General features: G+C 41.2%; 1 protein-coding gene across 2 annotated transcripts in view; it reads left to right on the plus strand.

Annotated features, from left to right (window-relative positions):
• The window catches only part of LOC124788097 (pyrroline-5-carboxylate reductase-like), a 78,334-nt gene that overhangs the window by 48,194 nt on the left and 3,912 nt on the right, over nt 1-26,228 (plus strand). For both annotated transcript variants that reach the window (XM_047255213.1, XM_047255221.1), the window contains 2 exons: nt 4,043-4,182; nt 7,861-8,072. In XM_047255213.1, the coding sequence (XP_047111169.1) occupies nt 4,043-4,182; nt 7,861-8,072 (352 nt within the window). The remainder of the gene's footprint in view (nt 1-4,042; nt 4,183-7,860; nt 8,073-26,228) is intronic.

Genomic DNA, 26,228 nt, shown 5'->3' on the forward strand with positions numbered 1-26,228 from the left:
GGAACTTATTAAAGGCATCTCGCATTGAAGTCCGTGCCAAATTTCGCGCGTCTGTAAATTTTCGCCAATCTTCGGGATTTCGCGTTCTTCTGAACTTCGCATGCTTTTTCCGTTGCCTGTGCAACAGCGTTCGGACCTGTTTTGTGTACCATGGGGGATCAGTTCCATCTCTTACCAATTTATGAGGTATGAATCTCTCAATTGCTCTTGCTACTATATCTTTGAATTTGAGCCACATCTCGTCTACATTTTCATAGTCAGTTCGGAAGGAATGGAGATTGTCTCTTAAGAAGGCTTCTGGTGACACTTTATCCGCTTTTTTAATTAAAATTATTTTGCGTTTGTTTCTGGTGGTTTTGGAAGAAACGGTATTGAGCCTAGCTACAACGACCTTGTGATCACTAATCCCTGTATCAGTCATGATGCTCTCTATTAGCTCTGGACTCTTTGTGGCTAAGAGGTCAAGTGTGTTTTCGCAACCATTTACAATTCGCGTGGGTTCGTGGACTAACTGCTCGAAATAATTTTCGGAGAAAGCATTTAGGACAATCTCGGAAGATGTTTTCTGCCTACCACCGGTTTTGAACAAGTATTTTTGCCAACATATCGAGGGAAGGTTGAAGTCCCCACCAACTATAGCCGTATGAGTGGGGTATTTATTTGTTAAGAGACTCAAATTTTCTCTGAACTGTTCAGCAACTATATCATCGGAGTCTAGGGGTTGGTAGAAGGAGCCAATTATTAACTTAGTTCGGCTGTTAAGCATAACCTCCACCCATACCAATTCGCACGGAATATCTACTTCGACTTCACTACAAGATAAACCACTACTGACAGACACAAACACTCCACCACCAATTCTGCCTAATCTATCTTTCCTGAATACTGGCTGAGACTTCATAAAAATTTCTGCAGAACTTATTTCAGGCTTTAGCCAGCTTTCTGTACCTATAACGACTTCAGCTTCTGCACTTTCTGTTATAGCGCTTGAAGCTCAGGAACTTTCCCAGCACAACTACAACAATTTACAACTACAATTCCGACTGTTCCTTGATCCAAGCACGTCCTGTATTTGCCATGCACCCTCTGAGATTGCAGCCCACCCTGTATTTTCCCGAGGCCTTCTAACCTAAAAAACTGCCCAGTCCACGCCACACAGCCTGCGCTACCCGTGTAGCCGCCAGCTGAGTGTAGTGAACTCCTGACCTATTCAGCGAAACCCGAAACCCCACCACCCTATGGTGCAAGTCAAGGAATCTGCAGCCAACATGGTCGGAAAACCGTCTGAGCCTCTGATTCAGACCCTCCACCCGGCTCTGCACCAAAGGTCCGCAGTCGGTTCTGTCAACAATGCTGCAGATGGTGAGCTCTGCCTTGATCTCGTAAGCAAGACCGGCAGCCTTCACCAAATCAGATAGCCACTGGAATCCAGAGAGAATTTCCTCAGATCCAAAGCGACACACGTCAGGTTCGAATGCTGTTGCAGAGGCAACGGAAAAGCATGCGAAGTTCAGAAGAACGCGAAATACCAAAGATTGGCTAAAATTTACAGACATGCGAAATTTGGCACGGACTTCAATGCGAGATGCCTTTAATAGGTTCCACAATGAAACATTGTCTCGAAATTTGGTAGAAAACCCGAAGAAATTCTCATCGTATGTAAAGTACATAAGCGGCAAGACGCAGTCAATACCTTCGCTGCGCAGTGCCGATGGTACTGTTACCGACAACTGTGATGCTATGGCGTATCGTCTCAGTTGTGCGACTGGATTCGTGATTTCCTGTCAGGAAGGTCATAGTTCGTAGTAATAGATGGCAAATCATCGAGTAAAACTGAAGTGATATCAGGTGTTCCCCAGGGAAGCCTCCTGGGACCCCTGCTGTTCCTGATCTATATAAATGATCTGAGAGACAATCTGAGCAGTTCTCTTAGGTTGTTCGCAGATGATGCTGTAATTTACCGTCTAGTAAGGTCATTCGAAGACCAGTATCAGTTGCAAAGCAATTTAGAAAAGATTGCTGTATGGTGTGGCAGGTGGCAGTTGACGCTAAATAACGAAAAGTGTGAGGTGATCCACATGAGTTCCAAAAGAAACCCGTTGGAATTCGATTACTCGATAAACAGTACAATTCTCAAGGCTGTCAATTCAACTAAGTACCTGGGTGTTAAAATTACGAACAACTTAAGTTGGAAAGACCACATAGATAATATTGTAAGGAAGGTGAGCCAAAGGTTGCGTTTCAGTGGCAGGACACTTAGAAGATGCAACAAGTCCACTAAAGAGACAGCTTACACTACACTTGTTCGTCCTCTGTTAGAATATTGCTGCGCGTGTGGGATCCTTACCAGGTGAGATTGACAGAGGACATCGAAAGGGTGCAAAAAAGGGCAGCTTGTTTTGTATTATCACGTAATAGGGGAGAGAGTGTGGCAGATATGATACGCGAGTTGGGATGGAAGTCATTAAAGCAAAGACGTTTTTCGTCGCGGCGAGATCTATTTACGAAATTTCAGTCACCAACTTTCTCTTCCGAATGCGAAAATATTTTGTTGAGCCCAACCGACATAGGTAGGAATGACCATCAAAATAAAATAAGAGAAATCAGAGCTCGAACAGAAAGTTTAGGTGTTCACTTTTCCCGCGCGCTGTTCGGGAGTGGAATGGTAGAGAGATAGTATGATTGTGGTTCGATGAACCCTCTGCCAAGCACTTAAATGTGAATTGCAGAGTAATCATGTAGATGTAGATGTAGATTAGTGCCAACATGTGCCACCACCTGCAGCTGGCTGCACCCTGTGCTCTTCATGGCACCTGGAAGGACCCTTTCCACATCAGGAATGACTCCACCCGGAATGCACACGGAGTGCACACTGGATTTCTTCCCCTCCTTAGCCACCATATCCCTCACTATATAACTATGGATACATTCTGAGACATGCCATATGAACAATACAGTCATTAATTGCATGATATTTGACTTTCACCATTGCGACTCAGTCAGCCTGAATGGAGAGCTAGTGATATGGTTGCCTGCCTCCTGCATGAATTTGTCACATTTATATTATTAAAATTAAAATATTCTCTAAAATCTTGGAGCCCGTGAGACTGTTGTCTTGCCAAAATCAAATGTCAGTAACAGAAATAAATGGAAGAGATTCTCGATTCCTGGGACGGATGAACTGTCTATATAGATAATTTTGTACGGAACCATCACTGCACGAGTCCTCCTCGCACCTGGCCAATTTTCTTTCATTTTGCCTGTCTGTGATTCACTTTTCTCCTGTGAGATACAGAAAGCAGCTAACCAGTTTAACATATGTAGCAAAAGAATTTTCTGTTTACAAGTACAGCACCTTAAATAATGATCACAAGGAATGAAAGCAGAATGGCGGCATCTTCTTGTAGTCATTGACTGTTGGCTAAATATAAATATGATGCTTGGACATGCTGGCTCGCTTTCAATCAAGGAAGTACACGAAAATGCTGTGCTCAGGTCCCCCCCCCCTCCCCCCCCCCCCCCACCTCACTTGTTCATCATGAAGCAGCATAATCATTTTGTAATTATTTACAAATTGTAATTGACAAAAATTCATTAAATCCATTTTTAGAGAAATATTTGCCTTATGTGTTCATGTATGATAGAAAGTTCTGTCAAACTACAAACTCTGTTTCTTCTTCATCCCTATTATAGTGGTACTGCAGTGGTGTAGTAACAAGTTTTCTCCCTAGCCAGTTCATTTTATTTCCTTAACTGGGTATGAAATCACAAACTTCTCCAAAAGATATAAATCTATTAATTATTAGGAACAAAGCACTCCTATTATCAGAATAAAATAATTTCTTCTAAACTACTTACCAGATTACAGAAAGGTTTACAGCTTAGGTGACTCAAATTGTGTAAAGTAGTTCTTTGCCTTTATATTTTCCCCATAGAAATTATAACCTTTCTTACTCATGTAAAAGTAAACTGACACTATTTTTCTCTGTAACTGCACAAGACTCATTTTTGAATAATTGCTAATGCAAAATTAATGTATCAGTTTTCAGTTGTGGTACAACAGCTACTAAAAAGGATGCAGAAGTAGTGAAAATGATGCTCTCTACTGGAGGCATTTGCCAAGAAATTTCAGAATCTTTGATTGATGCTGCTGGTGGTCTGTCTGGATGTGGGCCTGCATATGTATGTATAACATAATAATATATTTGAACAAAAGTAATCAGTTTTTGACAATATAATGTAACTGGGTAGATAAAAAAAATCTAATCACCAAGTGGTGACAGGAGAACACACGTCTAAAGAAATGTTTTATCCTATGTAAGCTATTGGAGCCTGTCGCTCCTCCTTTCAGCAGAAGAGTTGAAGGGGAATGAAGAGGAGTGAAGGAAAAGGACTGGAGAGGTTTAGGAAAAGAGGTAGAGTTCAAAAAAAGTCACCCAGAACCCTGGGTCTGAGGAGACTTATCAGACGGGATGAGAAGCAATGTGTGAGTTCTCCTGCCACTGCTTAGGGAGTAGATTTTTTTCTGTCCAGTTACATTATAATCTTTTTCATATTAATTAATATTTTTTGTATTAACTAAATGTAGATAAAGAAATTTCATGAGTTAATCTTGTGCAGTCATCTTTGACAAGAGGGATATTGTTTCCATATGTATGAAACTGTACTGCAAATGGCAAACAATTTTTTATGGTACCATTGATACTTAGATTAACTCTTCTGTGCTAGCCAAGATTTGTTAGTGCAGGCCACAACTATTATGTATTGTGACAATGTTCGCCTGCTTTGTCTCTTCGTTTGTTTGTCCTCGGTGTTGACGTACTTTCTGGCTGACAAATGGGTTGAGGAAGTGCAATTACTGTCTACTTTAGATAATGTAGCTGGCAGATGCACAGTTGTGTTTCAGTCTTTTACTTTCACTATTCACAGCCCTCCAATATTACACAGTTATAAGGCCAGTGCCAGAAGCCTCATTAATAGCTTTCAGGCAAACATCCACATACTGCTACAATATTTACTATTGAACATCTATGAGCAGTAAAAACCTAACCACCAAAGTTCACAGTTCTTGAAGAATAGAAAGGTACGTATGGAGCAGACACTGCCATTGTTTTAACCCATGGCCTAATTGTGTAACACTTATTTCACAGTTAAGTAGAAGCATTGTTGTTGTTCTAATCGACGAAGGTTTTACGTCTGAAACTCGGCCGTGGACTGATTGTCTCTGGACCAAAAATCAGGCCCTTATGTATCCTCACAATAATAGTTAAATTTACAGAAACTACAATTAAAACTTAACTCATTAAATTAACTGCATACATCAAAAAATTTGTTCCTTTTAAAAGTTTCTTCTATCACAAGGCTTACGCCGAATTATTTATTTAAATGATGAAATTAACATATATAGTTATGTAAACAATACTTTTGATAACTGTTAATTACTTTGGAATTAATGAAGGACTGGTTTTTCTAACATGTTTTCGAATAGAGCCAAATAGATCCTTTAAGGTTACTATTAGTTGTTCCCCCAAATGTTTATAATTAGTACAGAATTTATATTTGTTTATACATCAACAATAGAATTTAAGTTAAAAAAAATCACTGATTTCACCTTATAACAAAAGATACTAACTAGGCACAGTCAAAATAAATTAGAAAATCAATTACATACCAAAAAACTAAGCACAAAATTAAATCTGGTGTTAAATTCTTTAAAACTGAGGGCCAACTTTTCTCTTATATTTATGAAAATACAGATTATACTCACTTATGTTAAAGGTAATTAGTCAGACATGAAAAAATGAATTTTAGGGAGGCAGATGGCAAAACAAGAGACGAAGTAAAAATATCCCAGCTTGCTTCATCACACACAGGGTCCAAAAAGCTTGCATAAGTTAAACCTCTGTGTGTGTGTGTGTGTGTGTGTGTGTGTGTGTGTGTGTGTGTGTTTTCTGCTGCCACTTGGTGAGTAGATTTTTTTATCCATCCAATTACATTACATTTATTTGCTCCATGTCAGGTATTACATCAGCTGGCATTATACTGTAAGCATACATAAGAGCAATTTCCAGATATCACTCATTTGAAATTCATAGATACAGCTCATTAAATTGTCTGTAGTACAAATTTATTTTAAGTATTTGAGAAATCGGTGCATTAAGCTGTATCAACAGCAGACCGCTAACTATGTGGCAGTAATATTTCTAGCACCATTGACATGCTGCAGATTGTCCAGCCTATTTTCCAGAGCTGACACTTTCTTTTCCACCTATTGCTGCATCTGTAGTAATTTTTCTTTGAAAATTTGTTAGTTTATTGAAGAGATTATGGCAGTCATAGATCAGCATTTTGCACATCTTCCATATTTGTACTTCATGGAGGGAATTTATCCTCTGGGAAAAAATGGTGGATTACACCAAACCACATTCCTTTCCAAAGAATGTAGAAACACCTGTATAGAGAGGTGACATTAAAATTTAACATAAGTTATTGATTTAAAGCTGTTGCTGTGGATCATCACTGCTCCTCTTGATCTCTAATATTCATAGCATTCTGTGTACCACACTTGCGTTGCCCTGTGATGATGTTTAGCATTGGTAAGTGCTTAGAGAGTAGGCTGCTGTTGCTGGTGCAACTATGTTAGTAACAATTGTGTGAGAAATAATCTCGGCATTGCACATCTTCTATATCTGTATAATGTTGGTAGTGAGATAGGATTTGTGCATCTTATATATCTGTATAATGTTGGTAGTGAAATAGCGTGATGGTGGATTACGTTCATATTTCTTTCTTGGCAAATGCCAAGCTAATAAAGCCCTCAATTCAGTTGGCAACTGAAAAGTTTGTTAGCTGTGCAAATTTATTAACTTCAGAACAAGACATTGATCATGACATTTGAAAAAACAAGTATACAAACACAGTGAAGATTCTCTTCTATTTTGAAATTTACCCAGCAACATAACATGTTTATACACTTTCTTCCTACAGAGGAGACTTATATTAATTAAGAAGAGCATGTCAGAAGGAAGTTCTCATTTCACCAATCATGTTTTCATTCATTCAAACTCGCAAAAAGAACAGCTGCAGCTTTTTCCCATTTCTTATGCAGTGCTTAAGTACTTTCAGTAGCCAAGGTTTTTCCTGGATCAGTCACTAATTAAATATATTCAAAAATTTGTAAGTATTTGTGATAATGCATTGTTTTTATTAACTTACAAAATTGATTGTTCATAAAACAAGCAGATTTTCCTTAAATTATGGAGAATAACAAATTAATATATTTTTAAGTTTATACATATTTTTCTGCAGCACTAATTTGGTTGTGAGTGCCAATGTCAATAGATTACAGCTTCGATTAGTGAGGACTCAATTTCTTTAGCGGAGCAGAGTGCACAGCTTTTGTTAGCTTTTGGGTTACTTTTGGTGCTTCACAAAATAATACTAAATTGCTAAAAAGTTGTTAACATTTACATAAACATTTTACTTCAAGTAAATACTTAAAAAAATGACTAAAAGAGATCTCTCAGTGAGAAGCAGAAATGTCAAGTCATCGAAAGGCACATACAAAAGAAGGAAAATGTGCTAGGTTTGGAGTTATCCTTTGACGAGCTACAGTGCGCCCACACGTGTGCAAGCTGACACACACACACACACACACACACACACACACACACACACACACACACACCTATGCCCCTACATGGTGCCAGCTTTAAGTAAATAGCTTAGCCACTGTCATTGTTTCTTAATACTAGGGTGTAAATATTTGCTTGGATTGTCATTTTAATTAGTTGTTTCATGAAAGTTATTGATGTCTATTTTTTACATGTTACCACATACTAAGGCTTTCATTTTTAATAGGTGTACCTCATTATTGAAGCATTGTCTGATGGTGCAGTGAAGATGGGTGTTCCTCGAGCTATGGCAACACAGTTTGCTTCTCAGACTGTGCTAGGTGCTGCAAAAATGGTGCTAGAGACAGGGAAGCATCCAGGGCAGTTGAAAGATGAAGTGTGCTCACCTGGAGGTACTACAATCTGTGGTATCCATGCATTGGAAAAGGGAGGTGTCAGGTATGTTGAACAGTAGAGAGAGAGAGAGAGAGAGAGAGAGAGAGAGAGAGAGAGAGAGAGAGAGAGAGAGAGAGAGAAGTTGATCTAATGTGGTGTAATCTGACTTGTATATTACTTACCCAGTTTCAAAAAAGTCTAGAAAACTCCTCTAGCACCTTCTCATGTGGATGATGCAGGTACTTCAAACATCAGTAAGAGAAGAAACAAATTTCAAAATATCTCTCATGTAATACAGTTTAATATATCATCATATTGGCAATACAATCACTTATTATACAGTAGTAGCTAATGTTGGAAACACTTGTACACATTTCATTGCTGTTAGCTGTATCACTACAGAAATAACTAAATAAATGGGTAACACTTGGGAAGAAAAGTTTGATGTTGATACCTCACACCTGTTATGAACTAGTTGTTGTGAACTGGTTCAAGACATGAAATATCTGGAGTCAATTTTGGCACAATCTGTTGTTTGTTTGCAATACAACCTCAGATATTCCCCCACTGTGGCAATTGTTTGACAGACTGACTATAATACCATCAGCACACAAGAGGTTTCCTTCCTTTATTTAAAAAATAATCAGTTCTGTCATAATAAACAAGGACACATGGAAGAAACTTGTTTGGAGTATGAAAGATTTATTTATTACAATTGTAGTGGCCCACGTAAGAGTCTACACCCACAACCTGGGTGCACAGTGGTATGGCGTGCCATGGATATCGCAGGGGCCTTCACTCTCAGATGCGTGCAGGGCATCTCCATAGTGCAATCTACTGGCTGGCCGACAGCTTATAGAATCGTGCCTCACCAACCTTGCCACCAGTCAGATCTTGATATTCAGCCTGTGTGTCTCAGACTAATAGTGCAGCCACTCTGTGACGAGTGTTTTCCTTTACTGGTATTCTTGAAGTAATAAGATGTGTCTGTTATTATCTATATTTTCTTGTAGTCAGAACAGCAATAGGAAATTAATATAAACATAATGAAGCCAATGAGAAGAAAATGTGATTATAAATGATGTGCATGTGCATGTGCATGTAAAAATTTACATTTCCAGCTGTTATGTTTGTGATCTTGTTCACGGTAGTTTTATTTTCATGCATCAATAGTAGTCATCCAATATATTCTTGTTCCACAATATGAAGCTCTTAATGAAATACTCTTTTTTCAAAGAAATGGCTTCAGTGTAGCCAGGAGCTGAACCAGAGTACTGTTGAGAAAGTATATAATCACACCTGTGCAATCCAAAGATTGTGGAAAGCCATCATTCTTCCAGTCAAATACGCATAGTTGGCTACATTTTTATACCAGCAAAGTTCTTCCTAACTTCTTTAAAAGAAATATTCATTCCATTGTTCTTGTTAGTGAATTAGTCTTCTTGGTAAATCATTCACCAAATAAAAGGACATAAATGTGAGGTCTTTTGAAAACTCCTATTTTGATCTAGAAGACCAAGAATAAATTGTATATCTAATTAACTGCCCTGACACGGTGGTTCATTAAGCAAAGTCTGATGTGAAGTGAGCCAATATTAGCCTGCTTTGGCAAGTGATTTGCTCATTGACAGTGTTTGGCATTTCTGCTTCCAAGAGTTGTAAAATGGGTCACTCCTTCCATACCCAGTTCTGCTCTTGAAAAAAGTGAATAATATTTACTTGAAAATTAATATCTGGTTCTCTGGGAATGAACTGGCACTGAACTACACTGAAACACAAGACATGCAATTCTGTACTGCACAAGAACTGGCCACACTATTAGAAACAATGCATGAAAGTAAATTTATAAATGAAATTGATATTCTGAATTTGTGTGTGTTTTACTGATAAGAAACTGAACTGGGAGTTGCATGTTACAGAGCTTGTTAAATGTCTAAGGTCTGCAACTTTGACATTATTAATAATAAGAGATAGTTGAGAAGAAAATGTCAAACAATTGACTTACCTTTCCTCATTTCATTCACTAATGTCATTTGGCATCATATTCTGGGGTAACACAGGAGAGGCCAGACAAAAATGTTTGTTGCACAGAAGCACGTAATAGGATTAACATGAGGTGACCACTTCAGGAGCTCTTGTAAGCATCTCTTTAAGCAGTTGGGCACACTGACAACAGCCCACAGTGCATTTACTCCCTAATGAAGTTCGTTGTTAGCAATTATTGTTTGTTTGAAAACAACAGTATTATTCACAAATACTTGAAGGAGAAATTACTTGTAACAGTCTGACTTAACTGTAACCATACTCAGTTGAATATATCAGACAATGGAAAATCCAGTACGGAATATAACAGTGTTAGGAACATGATATTAAGTTCCTAATGACCATATAGCAAAGATGCTAAATCACATGTAGGCACAACATAAAGATTCTCAGAAAGTGCACTCTTGGCCAACAAGGTCTTTGTCAGAAATAAGAAATAGACAATGCATACCATGCCCCCCTCCCCACACGCACACACACACGACCAGTCTCTGGCTGCTGAGGCCTGGCTGTGAGCAGCAGCACATTATGGGAGAGGCAACTGGGTGGTTGGAGTGAGGAGGAGGCTGGGACGGGGAGGGGGAATGATAGCGGGGTAGAGATGGAGGATGGTAAAGTGCTGCTTGTGGGACATACAGGGACGAGGTGGAGAGAGGGTAGGACAGCTAGGTGCAGTCAGGAGGTTATACGGAAGTTGGTGGGGGGGGGGGGGGGAAGGGGTGGGGAGGGGGGTGGAAATGGAGAGAAGTCAAGACTGTGGGTGCATTGGTGGACTAGAGGGCTGTGTATTGCTGGAGTGGGAACAGGGAAGGGGCCATACGGATAAGGTTGAGGCTAGGAGGTTATGGGAATGTAGGATATATTGCAGGGAGAGTACACACATTTCAGAAAAGCTGGTTTTGTTGGGAAGGATCGAGATGGCACAGACCATGAAGCAGTCATTGAAATGAAATGAAGAACATTGTGTTGGGCAGCATGCTCAGCAACAGGGTGGTCCAGCTGTTTCTTGGCCACAGTTCGTTGGTGGCTATTCATGCTGACAGACAACTTGTTGGTTGTCATGGCTATTTAGAATAGACCTAGATGCAAGGTCTGTCCTGTACACCCTACCACCACTACCACCACCCACTCCAGTCCGGTCACGAGCATCACCAATCCCATCAAAGGCAGGGTTGCCTGTGAAACCTGTCTAGTGATTTATGAGCTAAGCTGCAACAGCTGTGCTGCATTCTATGTGGGCATGACAAGCTGTGTATATGCATGAATGGCCAGCGACAAACTATGGCCAAGAAACAGCTGGACCACCCTTTTGCTGAGCACAGTGCTCAATGCTGTGTTCTTCATTTCAGTTACTGCTTCACAGCCTTTGCCATCTGGATCATTCCCACCAACACCAGCTTTTGTGAACTGCGCAGGTGGGAAAGCTCCTTGCAATATATCCTATGTTCCCGTAAACGTCCTGGTGCCAGCCTTCGTTAGTCATTGTCCTTACCCATCTAGCCCCTTCCCTGTTACCATTCCAGCACTACACAGCCCTCTATTCCACCATCACACCCACAGTCTTTCTACTTCTCTCCATTTCCGATACCTCCCCCACCCCCCACCCCGCCCTCCGTCTAACCTTCAACATTGCATTTACTCGACGCTGTGCACCACTGTGGGGTTTGATTAGTGACAGGAGCTTTTAGGACAAGTCCAGTGACCAGCGTACTGGTGGAGGCTGGTGTCCCTCCACTGCAAATCAGACGTGCACAACTGCTCACCAGTTACGCATCACACATTCGTAATTCCCCTGAGCATCCGATTTACCGTCTCCTTTTCCCGCCCGCGCCCGTCCATCTCCCGCATCGGCGGCCCAGATCGGGGCCGTTCACATATGCCTCCATGGTGTATGCCTTGGCCGCAGCTTCATCTGGACCTTTTGTGTGGCCCTAAGGACTCCTTTAACCCCGCCACTCTCCGCTGTCACTTCTTCTCGATTCCTGACGTGACGTGTTCCGGGGCTCTGAAGTGGTTTACACCGACGGCTCAGTGGCTAATGGTCACGTAGGCTTCGAATATGTTCGTGGAGGACATATTGAGCAGCACTCCTTGCCAGTTGGCTGCAGTGGTTTCACTGCCGAGCTGGCGGCCATATCTTGTGCTCTTGAGTACATCCGCTCATCCCTGGCGAGTCATTTATCCTGTGTACTGACTCACTTAGCAGCCTACAAGCTATCAACCAGTGTTACCCTCGCCACCCTCTGGTAGCATCCATTCAGGAGTCCATCTATGCCCAGGAACAGTCCCGCTGTTCCGTGGTGTTAGTGTGGACCCCAGGACACGTCGGAATCCCCGGCAAAGAACTTGCCAACAGGCTGGCCAAACAGGCAACGCAGAAACCGCTTCTGGAGATAGGCATCTACAAAGCTGACCTGCGTTCTTTGTTACACCACAAGGTTTTCCAGCTTTGGGAGATGGAATGGCATAACAGCACCACAACAAACTGCTTGTCATTAAGGAGACTATGAATGTGTGGAAGTCTTCCATGCAGGCCTCTTGCAGGGAATCAGTTTTCCCCTGCCAGCTCCGCATTGGCCATACGTGGCTAACACATGGTTACCTACTCCATCGCGAGAACCCACCTCAATGTCGCTGTGGCTCCCAAATGCCAGCTTTCCACCTCGTGCTGGACTGCCCACTTTTAACCGCTCTGCGGCAGACTTTTAACTTTTCCAGCACCTTGACTTCGGTGTTCAGCGACAATGCCTCCACCACAGCTTTAGTTTTACATTTTATCTGTGAGAGTGGGTTTTATACTTCTATGTAGGTTTTAGGGCATATCCTTTGTACCTCTGTGTCCTCCACCCTAGTGCTTTTAGGGTGGAGGTTTTAATGTGTTGCAGAGTGGCTGGCTTTCCCTTTTTATTCTCATGGTTGGCCAGCTACTGTAATCTGCTTTTATGTTTTACTCCCTTCTGTTTCTAGTGTCTCTCACTTGTTTTCTTGTCCTCTTTTTTTCCTTTTAGTATTCGTTGCCTTCCCTTCATTCTTGTGGCTTTTCCTTTCTTTCTGTTTTGTGTTATATATTTTGTCCATTCTTTTCTCACCCTTGTGGCATTCTTTTATTAGGAACAAGGGACTGATGACCTCATAGTTTGGTCCCTTTTCTCTCTTTAAACCAACCAACCAACCAACCAACCAACTGGCTGCACCTAGCTGCCCTAGCCTCTCTCCTGCTCGTCCCTGTATGGTCGCATAAGCAGCAGTTTGCCATCTCCACCCCTACCCTGCTATCCTTCCCCCTCCCTGCCCCAGCCTTCTCCTTAACCCCCCCACATCACCACCACCACCACCACCACCACCACCACCACCACCACCACCACCAACCAGTTGTTTCTCCCATTATGTGCTGCTACTCGCAGTCTAGCCTTAGCAGCCAGAGACTGTGGTGGTTTTTTTTGTGTGTGTGTGTGTGTGTGTGTGTGTGTGTGTGTGTTATGACAGTTTTTTTGTTGTGCCTATCTGCAACTCAGCATCTCCGCTATGTGGTGGGTAGCAGCTATCCTTTTCATAATACTGTTAAAGTGAAGATATTAATTTTATATGATAAATTGAACTGTTTAAATATATTTAAATTTTACAGTTAATTGTTTAACATTGCCCCTCCAAAACTACTCATTCTCTATACTTGCACTGTACATTACATGCAGTTTCAGAGAAAAGTATTGACCTTATGCTGTGGGCAAGGTTCACTTGTAGTGCCAGAAGGGATAACGTCACATCAGAGCATGCACACTTTAAAATACTGCTGTCTCTCTTCTCTGAGTTGAGCATAGTGCAGCTGACCATCGCGTCAGCATTCAGCACTGGTTTCTGATCACTGTGGAGAGAGAGAGCTGCAAACTGTACTGTCCATTTTATTTGCATATTTTTGAAGAGAAATGGTGTAATTTTAGTGTGATTTCCAATTTGCATTCAAAGAGGAATGACATAATTTTAATGTGATATTTACAGTGTGCTCTAGCACATGAGCACATGATAGCCATCTACCTTAATGTAGCCCAGAAAGAAATGAAGGATTCAGCCATAACAATTTTTAACCACCTACTTGGCAGCTTTATGGACGCACCCACGGGATGCACTCAGTGGAAAATCCAGCATGTAATAATAATAATATGAAAAGAATAGCTAGCTACTCAACATATAGAGGAGGTAGTACATGGCAGACAGGAACAATAAAAAAATACTTCTAGGTATTTTCAGCTATTTGACTAAATCCTTCATCAGACATAGGCAGAATAACTCGCATACATTCATACAAGCATAATTGACAAACACATAAACACTGTTGCCTTCGGGTGCCATGGCCCAACTGCGGCTGCGTGAGCAGCAATTTTTTTTGGGTGTGCAGCAGGGGTAGGCACTCTCCTTGGCAATAAATTTTGTTTCTGTAACCTCCATGGTCTCAACCTTTGCCAGTTCCTATCCTCCAGCTGCACATCACTTTTCTTGCTTCCACTCCAGTCCTGCGAACACCTTATATCCCAACAGTGCACCTGCATAGTCATAGTCCTTTCTCCTTCTCTAATTCTCTCCCCTCCCCTTTGCTCTCCCCCCTACACAGACTCCCAATGCTGCACCTAGCTTTCCATTGTTCCCACTATGTCCCTGCATGCTCCCACAGACATTACAAGCATCTTCCCCCATCTCTACCTGCTATCCGTTTCCCTGTCTACCCCTGCTATAGAGAGTGAGAGGGAGACTGAGAGAGATATTTAGTATATTATTTGCAGACTCCTTGAAGACACTTTTGCTGCCAACATAGCCTGACTTAATAAGAGTTGAGCTGTGGAGTTAACATCACACAAAACAAAATTTAGCACAGCAAAGACAACACAATATGGTGACGATATCAGTTTATGCTACATTGTACATTGGGCTAAGGTTGGTAATGACCTGAAACAAGTGAATATTGGTCACTTCAAATTCATACACCAGGTAACTTATATCAGTTCAGTTATTCCCATCACATACCATGACAAATATCTCTTGGAGTGTGCAACTAGTGAAGTATAAACACAGTACGTAAAAAAGAATTGCTTAAGACAGTTGTGTAAATAATCAACATTTTGCCCATTTGTTATTGGGAAAGTGTACTGAAATTGGGAAGACAAACTTATTCCACATTACAGTGAGAGATATAATTATAATCCATGCAACATACAAATAACTAACAAAACCTTTATTTGGGATTAAAAAGACTGAGACTTATGTAGGGGTCAGAGCTTCGGAAGATTTTCGGTGCCACAGTGTCTGCCACTGTGATGAATTTTGTGAATGGTTTCATGGTACCTCCAGTTGCTATTGTCTTTATTTCATGTATGATTGTACAGTTGCAGCCTTAGCCCATTTTTTAGTATCAAAAATAAAAGCATTATATGTTTGATATATTAGTGACACTTCTAATTTTGACATAGGAACAAGTCCTGTATCTAGATATACCAAGCGCATTACTGTTTCATTGGAGTACTGGGTTGATTTTATGTATATAATATCTTCGTAACAGCTATTCAAAAATGACATGCTACCACAATAAGAGAACAAATAATTAGAATTTATTTCAAAGAAATTACATAGTCATATTTACACCAATGATGAATGATAATTAAACATAATTGAGAAAAAAGGCATATGTAGGTTAATTAATAAATTTCTGTAAAATAATTAGAATCTTCCTAGTGTTAAGTACGTTAAAACATGGACCTTATATATCTTAAAGCTCAGCAACAACTGCTCAAAAGTAATGTGCTCCTAAAATAGTGAGAAACTTCTCCCAACATATTTCATGAGTATTACATGCAGTCACATGAGCAAAGACATACGTGGCATAATATACTACTAAAGAATCATCCATAAAGGAAGATATAATGTGCCTAGTATATTTACAGATAAGATTTGTTCCTACGTCAAAATCACAAGTGTCACTAATGTATCCAGTGTTAATGCTTCCATTTTAGATACATGAAAATGGCCTAAGGCCGATATTGCACAATAATATGTGAAATAAAGAGAATGGCAATTGATGGCATCATGAAATCAATCACATAATTTCAAAAGATTGTTGAAAGACAGTGTTGGGAGCCAGAAGAGGGAGTTACAGAGCTGTGTATGTTACAGGAGGTGAAAGAGGTGTCTAAGGATGTAGGCCAGCAAGAAAGGCTTTCCTGAAGGGCTTGGATGGATGTGATATATTCTGTGTTGGGTAGAAATACTTCCAGATAGGAATACGACAAAAGTAACTGGCAGCTTTCTCATGTGATACTGTGAATGTTGCTCCAGCTGTTAAAGGACAAGTTTTACTTTACGAAGTGTTTCACCCCAATATCATAGAGGAAGGTATCTCAATATTTATACCTTCTCAATATACTATCCTCAATCTGCTAAAAGTACACACAAAATCTTTTCTCGAACAGCTCCAACCTCTCTCCATTTGTGACTTGAATGTTTCCACCCAGCCTCCCCCTGACAACCTTCCAGGAATTTCTCATCTGAAACCACACTTCATCTTCCTGTTATGGTACTGTGAAAGGCTGAAAGCAAGGGGGAAACTACAGCTGTAATTTTTCCTGAGGGCATGCAGCTTTACTGTATGATTAAATGATGATGGTGTCCTCTTGGGTAAAATATTCCGGAGGTAAAATAGTCCCCCATTTGGATCTCCGGCCGGGGACTACTCAAGAGGACGTCATTATCAGGAGAAAGAAAACTGGCATTCTACGGATCGGAGCGTGGAATGTCAGATCCCTTAATCGGGCAGGTAGGTTAAAAAATTTAAAAAGGGGAATGGATAGGTTAAAGTTAGATATAGTGGGAATTAGTGAAGTTCGGTGGCAAGAGGAACAAGACTTCTGGTCAGGTGACTACAGGGTTATAAACACAAAATCAAATAGGGGTAATGCAGGAGTAGGTTTAATAATGAATAAAAAAATAGGAGTGCGGATAAGCTACTACAAACAGCATAGTGAACGCATTATTGTGGCCAAGATAGACACGAAGCCCACGCCTACTACAGTAGTACAAGTTTATATGCCAACTAGATCTGCAGATGATGAAGAAATTGATGAAATGTATGATGAGATAAAAGAAATTATTCAGGTAGTGAAGGGAGATGAAAATTTAATAGTCACGGGTGACTGGAATTCGACAGTAGGAAAATGAAGAGAAGGAATCATAGTAGGTGAATATGGATTGGGGCTAAGAAATGAAAGAGGAAGCCGCCTGGTAGAATTTTGCACAGAGCATAACTCGATCATAGCTGACACTTGGTTCAAGAATCATGAAAGAAGGTTGTATACATGGAAGAACCCTGGAGATACTAGAAGGTTTCAGATAGATTATATAATGGTAAGACAGAGATTTAGGAACCAGGTTTTAAATTGTAAGACAGTCCCAGGGGCAGATGTGGACTCTGACCACAATCTATTGGTTACGAATTGTAGATTAAAACTGAAAAAATTGCAAAAAGGTGGGAATTTAAGGAGATGGGACCTGGATAAACTGACTAAACCAGAGGTTGTACAGAGTTTCAGGGAGAGCATAAGGGAACAGTTGATAGGAATGGGGGAAAGAAATACAGTAGAAGAAGAATGGGTAGCTTTGAGAAATGAAATAGCGAAGGCAGCAGAGGATCAAGTAGGTAAAAAGACGAGGGCTAGTAGAAATCCTTGGGTAACAGAAGAGATACTGAATTTATTTGATGAAAGGAGAAAATACAAAAATGCTGTAAGTGCAGCAGGCAAAAAGAAATACAAACATCTCAAAAATGAGATCGACAGGAAGTGCAAAATGGCTAAGCAGGGATGGCTAGAGGACAAATGTAAGGATGTAGAGGCTTATCTCACTAGGGGTAAGGTAGATACTGCCTACAGGAAAATTAAAGAGACCTTTGGAGAAAAGAGAACCACTTGCATGAATATCAAGAGCTCAGATGGAAACCCAGTTCTAAGCAAAGAAGGGAAAGCAGAAAGGTGGAAGGAGTATATAGAGGGTCTATACAGGGGCGATGTTCTTGAGGACAATATTATGGAAATGGAAGTGGAGGTAGATAAAGATGAAGTGGGAGATATGATACTGCGTGAAGAGTTTGACAGAGCACTGAAAGACCTAAGTCGAAACAAGGCCCCTGGAGTAGGCAACATTCCATTGGAACTACTGACAGCCTTGGGAGAGCCAGTCCTGACAAAACTCTACCATCTGTTGAGCAAGATGTATGAGACAGGTGAAATTCCCTCAGACTTCAAGAAGAATATTATAATTCCAATCCCAAAGAAAGCAGGTGTTGACAGATGTGAAAATTACCGAAGTATCAGTTTAATAAGTCACAGCTGCAAAATAATAATGCGAATTCTTTACAGACGAATGGAAAAACTGGTAGAAGCCGACCTTGGGGAAGATAAGTTTGGATTCCGTAGAAGTGCTGGAACACGTGAGGCAATACTGACCCTACGACGTATCTCAGAAGAAAGATTAAGGAAAGGCAAACCTAGTTTCTAGCGTTTGTAGACTTAGAGAAAGCTTTTGACAATGTTGACTGGAATACTCTTTCAAATTCTGAAGATGGCAGTGGTAAAATACAGGGAGCGAAAGGCTATTTACAATTTGTACAGTAAGCACATGGCAGTTATAAGAGTCGAGGGACATGAAAGGGAAGCAGTGGTTGGGAAGGGAGTGAGACGGGTTGTAGCCTCTCCCTGATGCTATTCAATCTGTATATTAAGCAAGCAGTACAGGAATCAAAAGAAAAGTTCGGAGTAGGTATTAAAATCCATGGAGAAGAAATAAAAACTTTGAGGTTTGCCGATGACTTTGTAATTCCGTCAGACACAGCAAAGGACTTGGAAGAGCAGTTGATCGGAATGGACAGTGTCTTGAGAGGAGTATATAAGATGAACATCAACAAAAGCAAAACGAGGATAATGAAATGTAGTAGAATTAAGTCGGGTGATGCTAAGGGAATTAGATTAGGAAATGAGGCACTTAAAGTAGTAAAGGAGTTTTGCTATTAGGGGAGTAAAATAACTGATAATGGTCGAAGTAGAGAGGATATAAACTGTAGACTGGCAATGGCAAGGAAAATGTTTCTGAAGAAGAGAAATTTGCTAACATAGAGTATTGATTTAAGTGTCAGGAAGTCGTTTCTGAAAGTATTTGTATGGAGTGTAGCCATGTATGGAAGTGAATCATGGACGATAAATAGTCTGAACAGGAAGAGAATAGAAGCTTTCGAAATGTGGTGCTACAGAAGAATGCTGAAGATTAGATGGGTAGATCATATAACTAATGAGGAGGTATTGAATAGAATTGGAAAGAAGAGAAATTAGTGGCACAACTTGACTAGAAGAAGGGATCGGTTGGTAGGACATGTCCTGAGGCATCAAGGGATTACCAATTTAGTACTGGAGGTCAGTGTGGAGGGTAAAAATCGTAGAGGGAGACCAAGAGATGAATACACAAAGCAGATTCAGAAGGATGTAGGTTGCAGTAGGTACTGGGAGATGAAGAAGCTTGCACAGGATAGAGTAGCATGGAGAGCTGGATCAAACCAGTCTCAGGACTGAAGACCACAACAACAACAACAACAACAACAACGAGGAGGATTCATACTTAAATATATTTATTGGCAACATAGAAGCCTAACATTGATGTAATTTTGAAAACTGAGTTATTCAAGGAAAATAAATTCTATAAATCACTGGAAAATATTAAATATGGGATTTTAGCATCCCATAAGAGTATGAATGATGTGAGTGCCTTATTATTAATATGATTTTTCCCTCCTGAGTAAATTGCTATGTTAACTCAGCAACCTTTATGACCAACTACGTTTTACTTAAATTATCAGTTCATCAGTCATAAACTCTCCCATTTAGTACTAAGATTTCTGTAGGAGAGAATTGTGTTGCTTTCTTTTCTTCTTGTTTTTAGTCCAATTATATACAAGGCATGAATTACACTAATTAACAAATTTAAACTTTTTTTCTGCATCTGGTTTGTAAATGGATGGATTTACCTCATTTTGGGGTGCTGAGTACACTGGTAAAATCAGTTTTTCTCTGTGATGTCGCATTTCCTAGATACACAGCAGAATAAAAAAAATGGTAATAGTGAAAATTGATACAATTAAGTCAAACAAAAAAACACATTCAGAACGTTTGAAATAAATACTATTTTGTACGTATATATGGGCATGATGCCAATAAAAAGTCCAAATTAGTTCAGAAGATATTTTCACCTTTAATCGTCTTTGGTTTTTGAAAAATGTGGTGACGGAGCCGTTCTTTTTTTTGCCATTTCATCACTCTTCCTAACAAGATCCCAGCAGTAGTCACCCATCATCAAAGGATTCCAATGGCCTTGGTAATGGTGTTACATGGTAAGAATGTCTTGGTGAAAGCGTTCACCACGCTCATTGCTTACAGCTCCCAAATTTTCCAGTAAGAAATCAAGGTGAGAATGTAAAAAGTGAATTTTAAGCGACACTCTACACCCATGTTCTTACAGTTGTCCACCAGATCATTCACAATGGTAACATAGTTTTTGTCTTTTCTGTTACCCAAAAAGCCTGCACAATTGCTTTAAAAGAAGACCAATTAGCTAATTTGATATCTGTGAGTTTGGTATCAAAGGTTGGATCTTTCAGAAATTTTCTTATCTGTGGTCCAACAAATATACTTCTTTAGTTTTGCCTCATTTACTTTGGGAAACTTTTCTTTTAAGTGATTGATGGCCTCACCTTCTCTATCCAGAGCTTTTACGGAGTTCTTCATAAGGCCCATCATGATATGAAGGGGAGGCAAAATGATTTTATCGGGCTCAACCAAGGGGGTATTGTTCACATTTACATTACCAGGAACATATGGCTTCCTTATAGGCCATTCCTTGACTGTATAGTGGTTCTTGGTGTCACGGCTGTCCCAAAGACAAAAAAAGCAGCAGTATTTCATGAATCCAGCCTGTAAACCTGTAAGGAGTGCAACAACTTTTAAATCACAGCAAAGCTGCCATTCATGATCCTTATATTTGATTGCCTCTAGCAGGAAAGCCATGGTTTCAGAAGTTTCTTTCATTTCTACTGTGTAAGCCAAAGGTATCGATGGAAATGCATTGCCATTATGCAGTAGTACTGCTTTCAAGTTGGTTTTACTGGAGTCAATAAATAGTCACCACTCCTGTGGATTATGTTGTACACCTAGCTGCATCATCAGACCATTGAGGTCTCTACTTACACACATTGAATTCTGCATATCGAAATACTGAGCGAAGCAAGCACCTCTTGATCTGAATCTGGCAATTTTTGTCCCTGGAGCTAGAAGGTTCCGTTGTTGCAGTCTCGACCCCAAGAGTTCAGCTTGCTGTTTCGAAAGTTATAGATCATGAACCAAATCGTTCAATTCCTTTTGATTAAAGAGCTGCGGCGAAGTGTCAGGATATTGAGGACAGTACTCTTCTATATGTTTAACACTTTCTGATTCACTTAACATCGTGTCTGGTTCCGTGGATGTCAAGTTACAGACAGGAACAGGCAGTCCCTCATAATAGGGCACAGCCAAATGCATTGAAGATACATTTGGGTACTTTATTTTATGTCTAATTTTGCTCGAATGTCCCAAAATATTTGTAAGACAGAAGTAACAGTCATTAGGTTCACACCACACGATCAGAATAGCGAATGGCATGGCTTGGTGTTTTCCTTTCAATGACTCGGTTAAGGTTGTAGTACAGGTTATGCAGGCAATATGCCTTCTCACTCAAAGCAGTGATTGGTTTTATTTGGGCTTTTGGAGTGAATTTCGCACACACATGACGAACGTTGTTGGAGTGGTTTAGACAGCAATGAGGTTTACTAGTTGCCATTTTTCTTAGTGTAAGTTTTAAACACAAAAAGTTTGCACTACGTTTCACAGGAAACACTCACTGAGGATCTCTTTCACACCACTGGATTACCACACCAACCATTTACTGATGATTTGTAGATCTTATAGCTCTCCTCTGCAAATGAAAACGAACAGTTTAACATCAAAACAGAAGAACAGCAAAAAGCAAAATACTGAATATGAAAAATAAAAATAAAAGTTTAAAAACTCAAAAATGGTACATGTTAGAACATTTTGAAAGATATATTCGGATTCTACACACCAAAATACATACTAGTTGATGTATCACATCCCAGATGCAAAATGCTGTTGAGTAGTGTTATTAAGTAGAAATGCTTTGTAAGGCCACAGAAGATTCTGGTATGTTTGTTATTGTTTTAGCATTTACAGTGTTTTTTCAGCAATGGGTACCAAACTCAGTGATTACAGTGACCTCTTATTTTACAGTAAAGTTTTGTACCTGGTAAGTTTCTCAATTTGTTTACATGACTGGGGTGGAAGGGGGGGGGGGGGGGGGAGGTAGAGGTAGAGGTTGAGGTTGAGACTGAGGCAAGGATAGGGAGAGAAGTGGGGAGGGAGAAGGAGAGTGAGTGGAATAAAAGAATTTCAATTCTTCAGACATTCATTCCTCTGCAGTGCTCCCTCATCTCTTCTGAAAGAGGTTTAGATAAGCTTACTGCATTGAAGTGTTGCATGACCTAAACAGTTTCTACTGATGTAAAAACGTGCTGGCAAATATTAAAACAACTTATAGGAATGCAGCTGGATGATATCATAGACAATTGCCAATATTTCGATGAGTGATCACTTGGTCTTTCACTAGGCACAAATGCAATGAGAGAGTGCTGTGCAAAGACGTTAAAATCCTTGACAGGGCTTCACTGACCAAGAAAAATATAATGGCATCTACAGAAAGCCCACACACACACATCATAAACAACTAGTGCCACTTCACAATGAAATGTGGCAATGTCAGTAGTTGTTTATAGTGAATATTGGTTACCAAAGGGTGATTAATGATAAACTCTATTCCTCTATTGTTTGACCAAGGAGAGACTTTTTGTTTTAGGGCGCAAAACAGCTATGGTCATTAGTGCCCGATCCATGACTTAGGAAACAGTAAAAACCGAAAATGGAAATCAGCAGCAATGGGAACGAAACTCAAAAAATTGGAGAAACTAAAAGCAGAAGGAAGGCTTAAAAATCCACTACAGAAAGGGGTTGGTTGTCCCCAAAAAAAGCTTCAAATGACTCACGTCATTTCACTGGCACTAATAAACTCGAGAACGCGATCGGCCGAGCGCGTGTCATCTGCTAAAATTGACGATATATCAGGCGACAGCTATAGACGGGTGCGTAACGGAGTAAAATAGGGGCATTCAGTTAAAAGATGTCTTACCGTCCACAGCTGAGAGAAGTGGGGACAGAGTGGGGGAGGATCGCCGCTTAAAAGATGTCGATGGCTAAAAAGACAGTGCGGAGAAGGACCACTCGGTCCGCTCCCCAGGAGGTACCATTCAGGACACGGAGGGTGTTGAGGGATTGCAGACAGTGAGCCGAAAGATAGGAAACGTGGGAGGACCAGCACAATTTTCTGTCAAACATAAGACCCAAGAATTTAGCGACGTCCAAAAACGGAAGGTTGACAGGTTTTAGATGTAAGGAGGGTGGAAGAAACTCCTTACGTCGCCAAAAATTAACACAAACGGTCTTACTGGGAGAAAAACGGAAGCCGGTTTCGATGCTCCAAGAGTGGAGGCGATCGAGACATCCTTGAAGATGTCGTTTGAGAAGGCTGGTCCGTTGAGAGCTGTAGTAGATCGCAAAATCGTCCACAAAGAGGGAGCCCGAGACATCAGGAAGGAGACAATCTATAATTGGATTTATGGCAATGGCAAACAGTACAACACTCAGCACGGAACCCTGGGGTACCCCGTTTTCTTGGGAGAAAGTACGGGAGAGAGTAGTGTTCACCCGCACTCTAAACGTGCGCTCTGCCATAAATTCGCGAAGAAAAAGGGGCAGCCGACCTCAAAAGCCCCCAAGAGAACAGTGTGTGGAGGATGCCTGTCCTCCAACAGGTATCGTATGCTCTCTCCATATCAAAAAATATTGCTACTGTTTGGCGTTTCCGGAGAAAATTGTTCATGATATAAGTGGAGAGAGCAACAAGATGGTCAACTGCAGAACGATGCTTTCGGAATCCGCATTGGGCAGGTGTTAAAAGACGCGGGACTCCAGCCACCAAGCTAAACGGCAATTCACCATACGCTCCAAAACCTTACATAGCACTCGTGAGAGAAATGGGGCGATAGCTAGAGGGGAGATGTTTGTCCTTTCCAGGTTTTGGAACAGGAACGACGATAGCTCCCCCATCGTCTGGGAAAAGTACTGTCGATCCAAATTCGATTATAAAGGCGAAGGAGGTAACGCAGACTATGGGTTGATAGATGCAGCAACATTTGGACGTGGATACCATCCGGTCCTGGGGCGGGGGAGCGAGAAGAAGAGAGTGCATGTTGGAATTCCCGCATGGAGAAAACAGTATTGTAGCTTTCGCGATTTTGAGAGAAGAAAGCAAGAGGTTGCACTTCAGCTGCACGTTTCTTCGGGAGAAACACTGGCGGGTAATTTGAAGAGCTCGAAACCCCAGCAAAGTGTTGATCCAATGAGTTAGAAATTGTGAGGGGGTCCACTAATGTGTCATGCGCGACAGTGAGCCCAGAGACCGGCGAGAAACTAGGCGCGCCTGAAAACCGTCGAATCCGACTCCAAACTTCCGAGGAGGGAGTGAAGGTGTTAAATGAGCTAATAAAGAATTTCCAGCTTGCCTTCTTGCTATCACGGATGACTTGATGGCATCGCGCACGGAACTGTTTATAGCGGATACAGTTGACCAAAGTAGGATGGTGGCGGAAAACACGAAGAGCACGTCGCCGCTCACGTATTGCGTCATGGCATGCCTCGTTCCACCAAGGAACTGGGGGGCACCGGGGCAATTCGGAGGTGCGTGGTATTGAATGTTCCGCAGCTGTAAGAATAACGTCTGTAATATGTGTGACCTCATCGTCGACGCTAGGAAAGTGACGGTCATCGAATGTCGCTAGAGACGAAAAAAGTGTCCAATCGTCTTGGGCAAGCTTCCAGCGTCGTGGGCGCATATATCGCAGTTGAGGCTGCAGTCTAAGGACACATGGAAAGTGGTCACTCGAGTGTGTATCATCAAGGGCGAACCATTCGAAGTGCCGAGCTAGTGGAATAGTACTGACCGAAAGGTCCAAATGAGAGAAATTTGTTGTGGAGGCAGACAAAAATGTAGGGACTCCAGTGTTGAGGCAAACTAGATCCGCTTGGTGGAAGACGTCTATCAATAGTGAGCCACGTGGACAAGGATGTGGAGATCCCCAAAGGGGGTGGTGGGCATTGAAGTCCCCAACCAGCAAATAGGGGGGTGGAAGCTGACCAAGAAAATGAAGGAGATCAGCTCATGCCATTGGTGTGGACGATGGAATGTATACAGTACAAAGAGAAAAGGTATATCCAGAAAGGGAAAGACGGACAGTGACAGCTTGGAAGGAAGTGTTTAAGGGGATTGGGTGATAATGGAGAGTATCATGGAGAAGAATCATGAGTTCTCCATTGGCTGGAGTGCCTTCAACAGAGGGGAGATCAAATCGGACGGACTGAAAATGGGGGAGAACGAAGCGGTCATGGGGACGCAGCTTTGTTTCCTGAAGACAGATGACCGGCGAGTAGGATCGTAAGAGGATCGACAATTCATCCCGATTGGCTCGAATGCCGCAGATATTCCAGTGGATAATGGACATAGGGTGAACAGAAAATGGAGGAATGTAACCAAGGTTGCCGTCAACTCAACGACTGCTCAGAGCTTGCGACCGACAGCATGGAATGGCATTCAGCCGAAGGCAGAAGATCCTGATCCATAGGTTGTTCAGGAGCAGCTCCTGCCACCAGCGATCGGCTGGTTGATCGGCCGCCAGCAGTGCGCCTCAGCGACACAGAAGATGGCCGAGGGCGATTTCCGCCAGGTGGTGCTGTAGATGAGACACGCATTGGCGGAGAAGGAGATGAACTGGGTTTCTTATTAGCCTTCTTGGAAACATGATGTTTAGATGAAGGAAGAACCGATGGTTGTGAAGTTGGGGTACGTAAAAAAATCTTCATGAGTATGCTCTTTTTTCGAAGTCTTGGTGTCTGACTTTTGGGCTCGAGATTTAGCAGAACCCGATGAAGGGTGAGC

This window comes from Schistocerca piceifrons, chromosome 1 (assembly GCF_021461385.2).
Source record: "Schistocerca piceifrons isolate TAMUIC-IGC-003096 chromosome 1, iqSchPice1.1, whole genome shotgun sequence".
NCBI lineage: Eukaryota > Metazoa > Arthropoda > Insecta > Orthoptera > Acrididae > Schistocerca > Schistocerca piceifrons.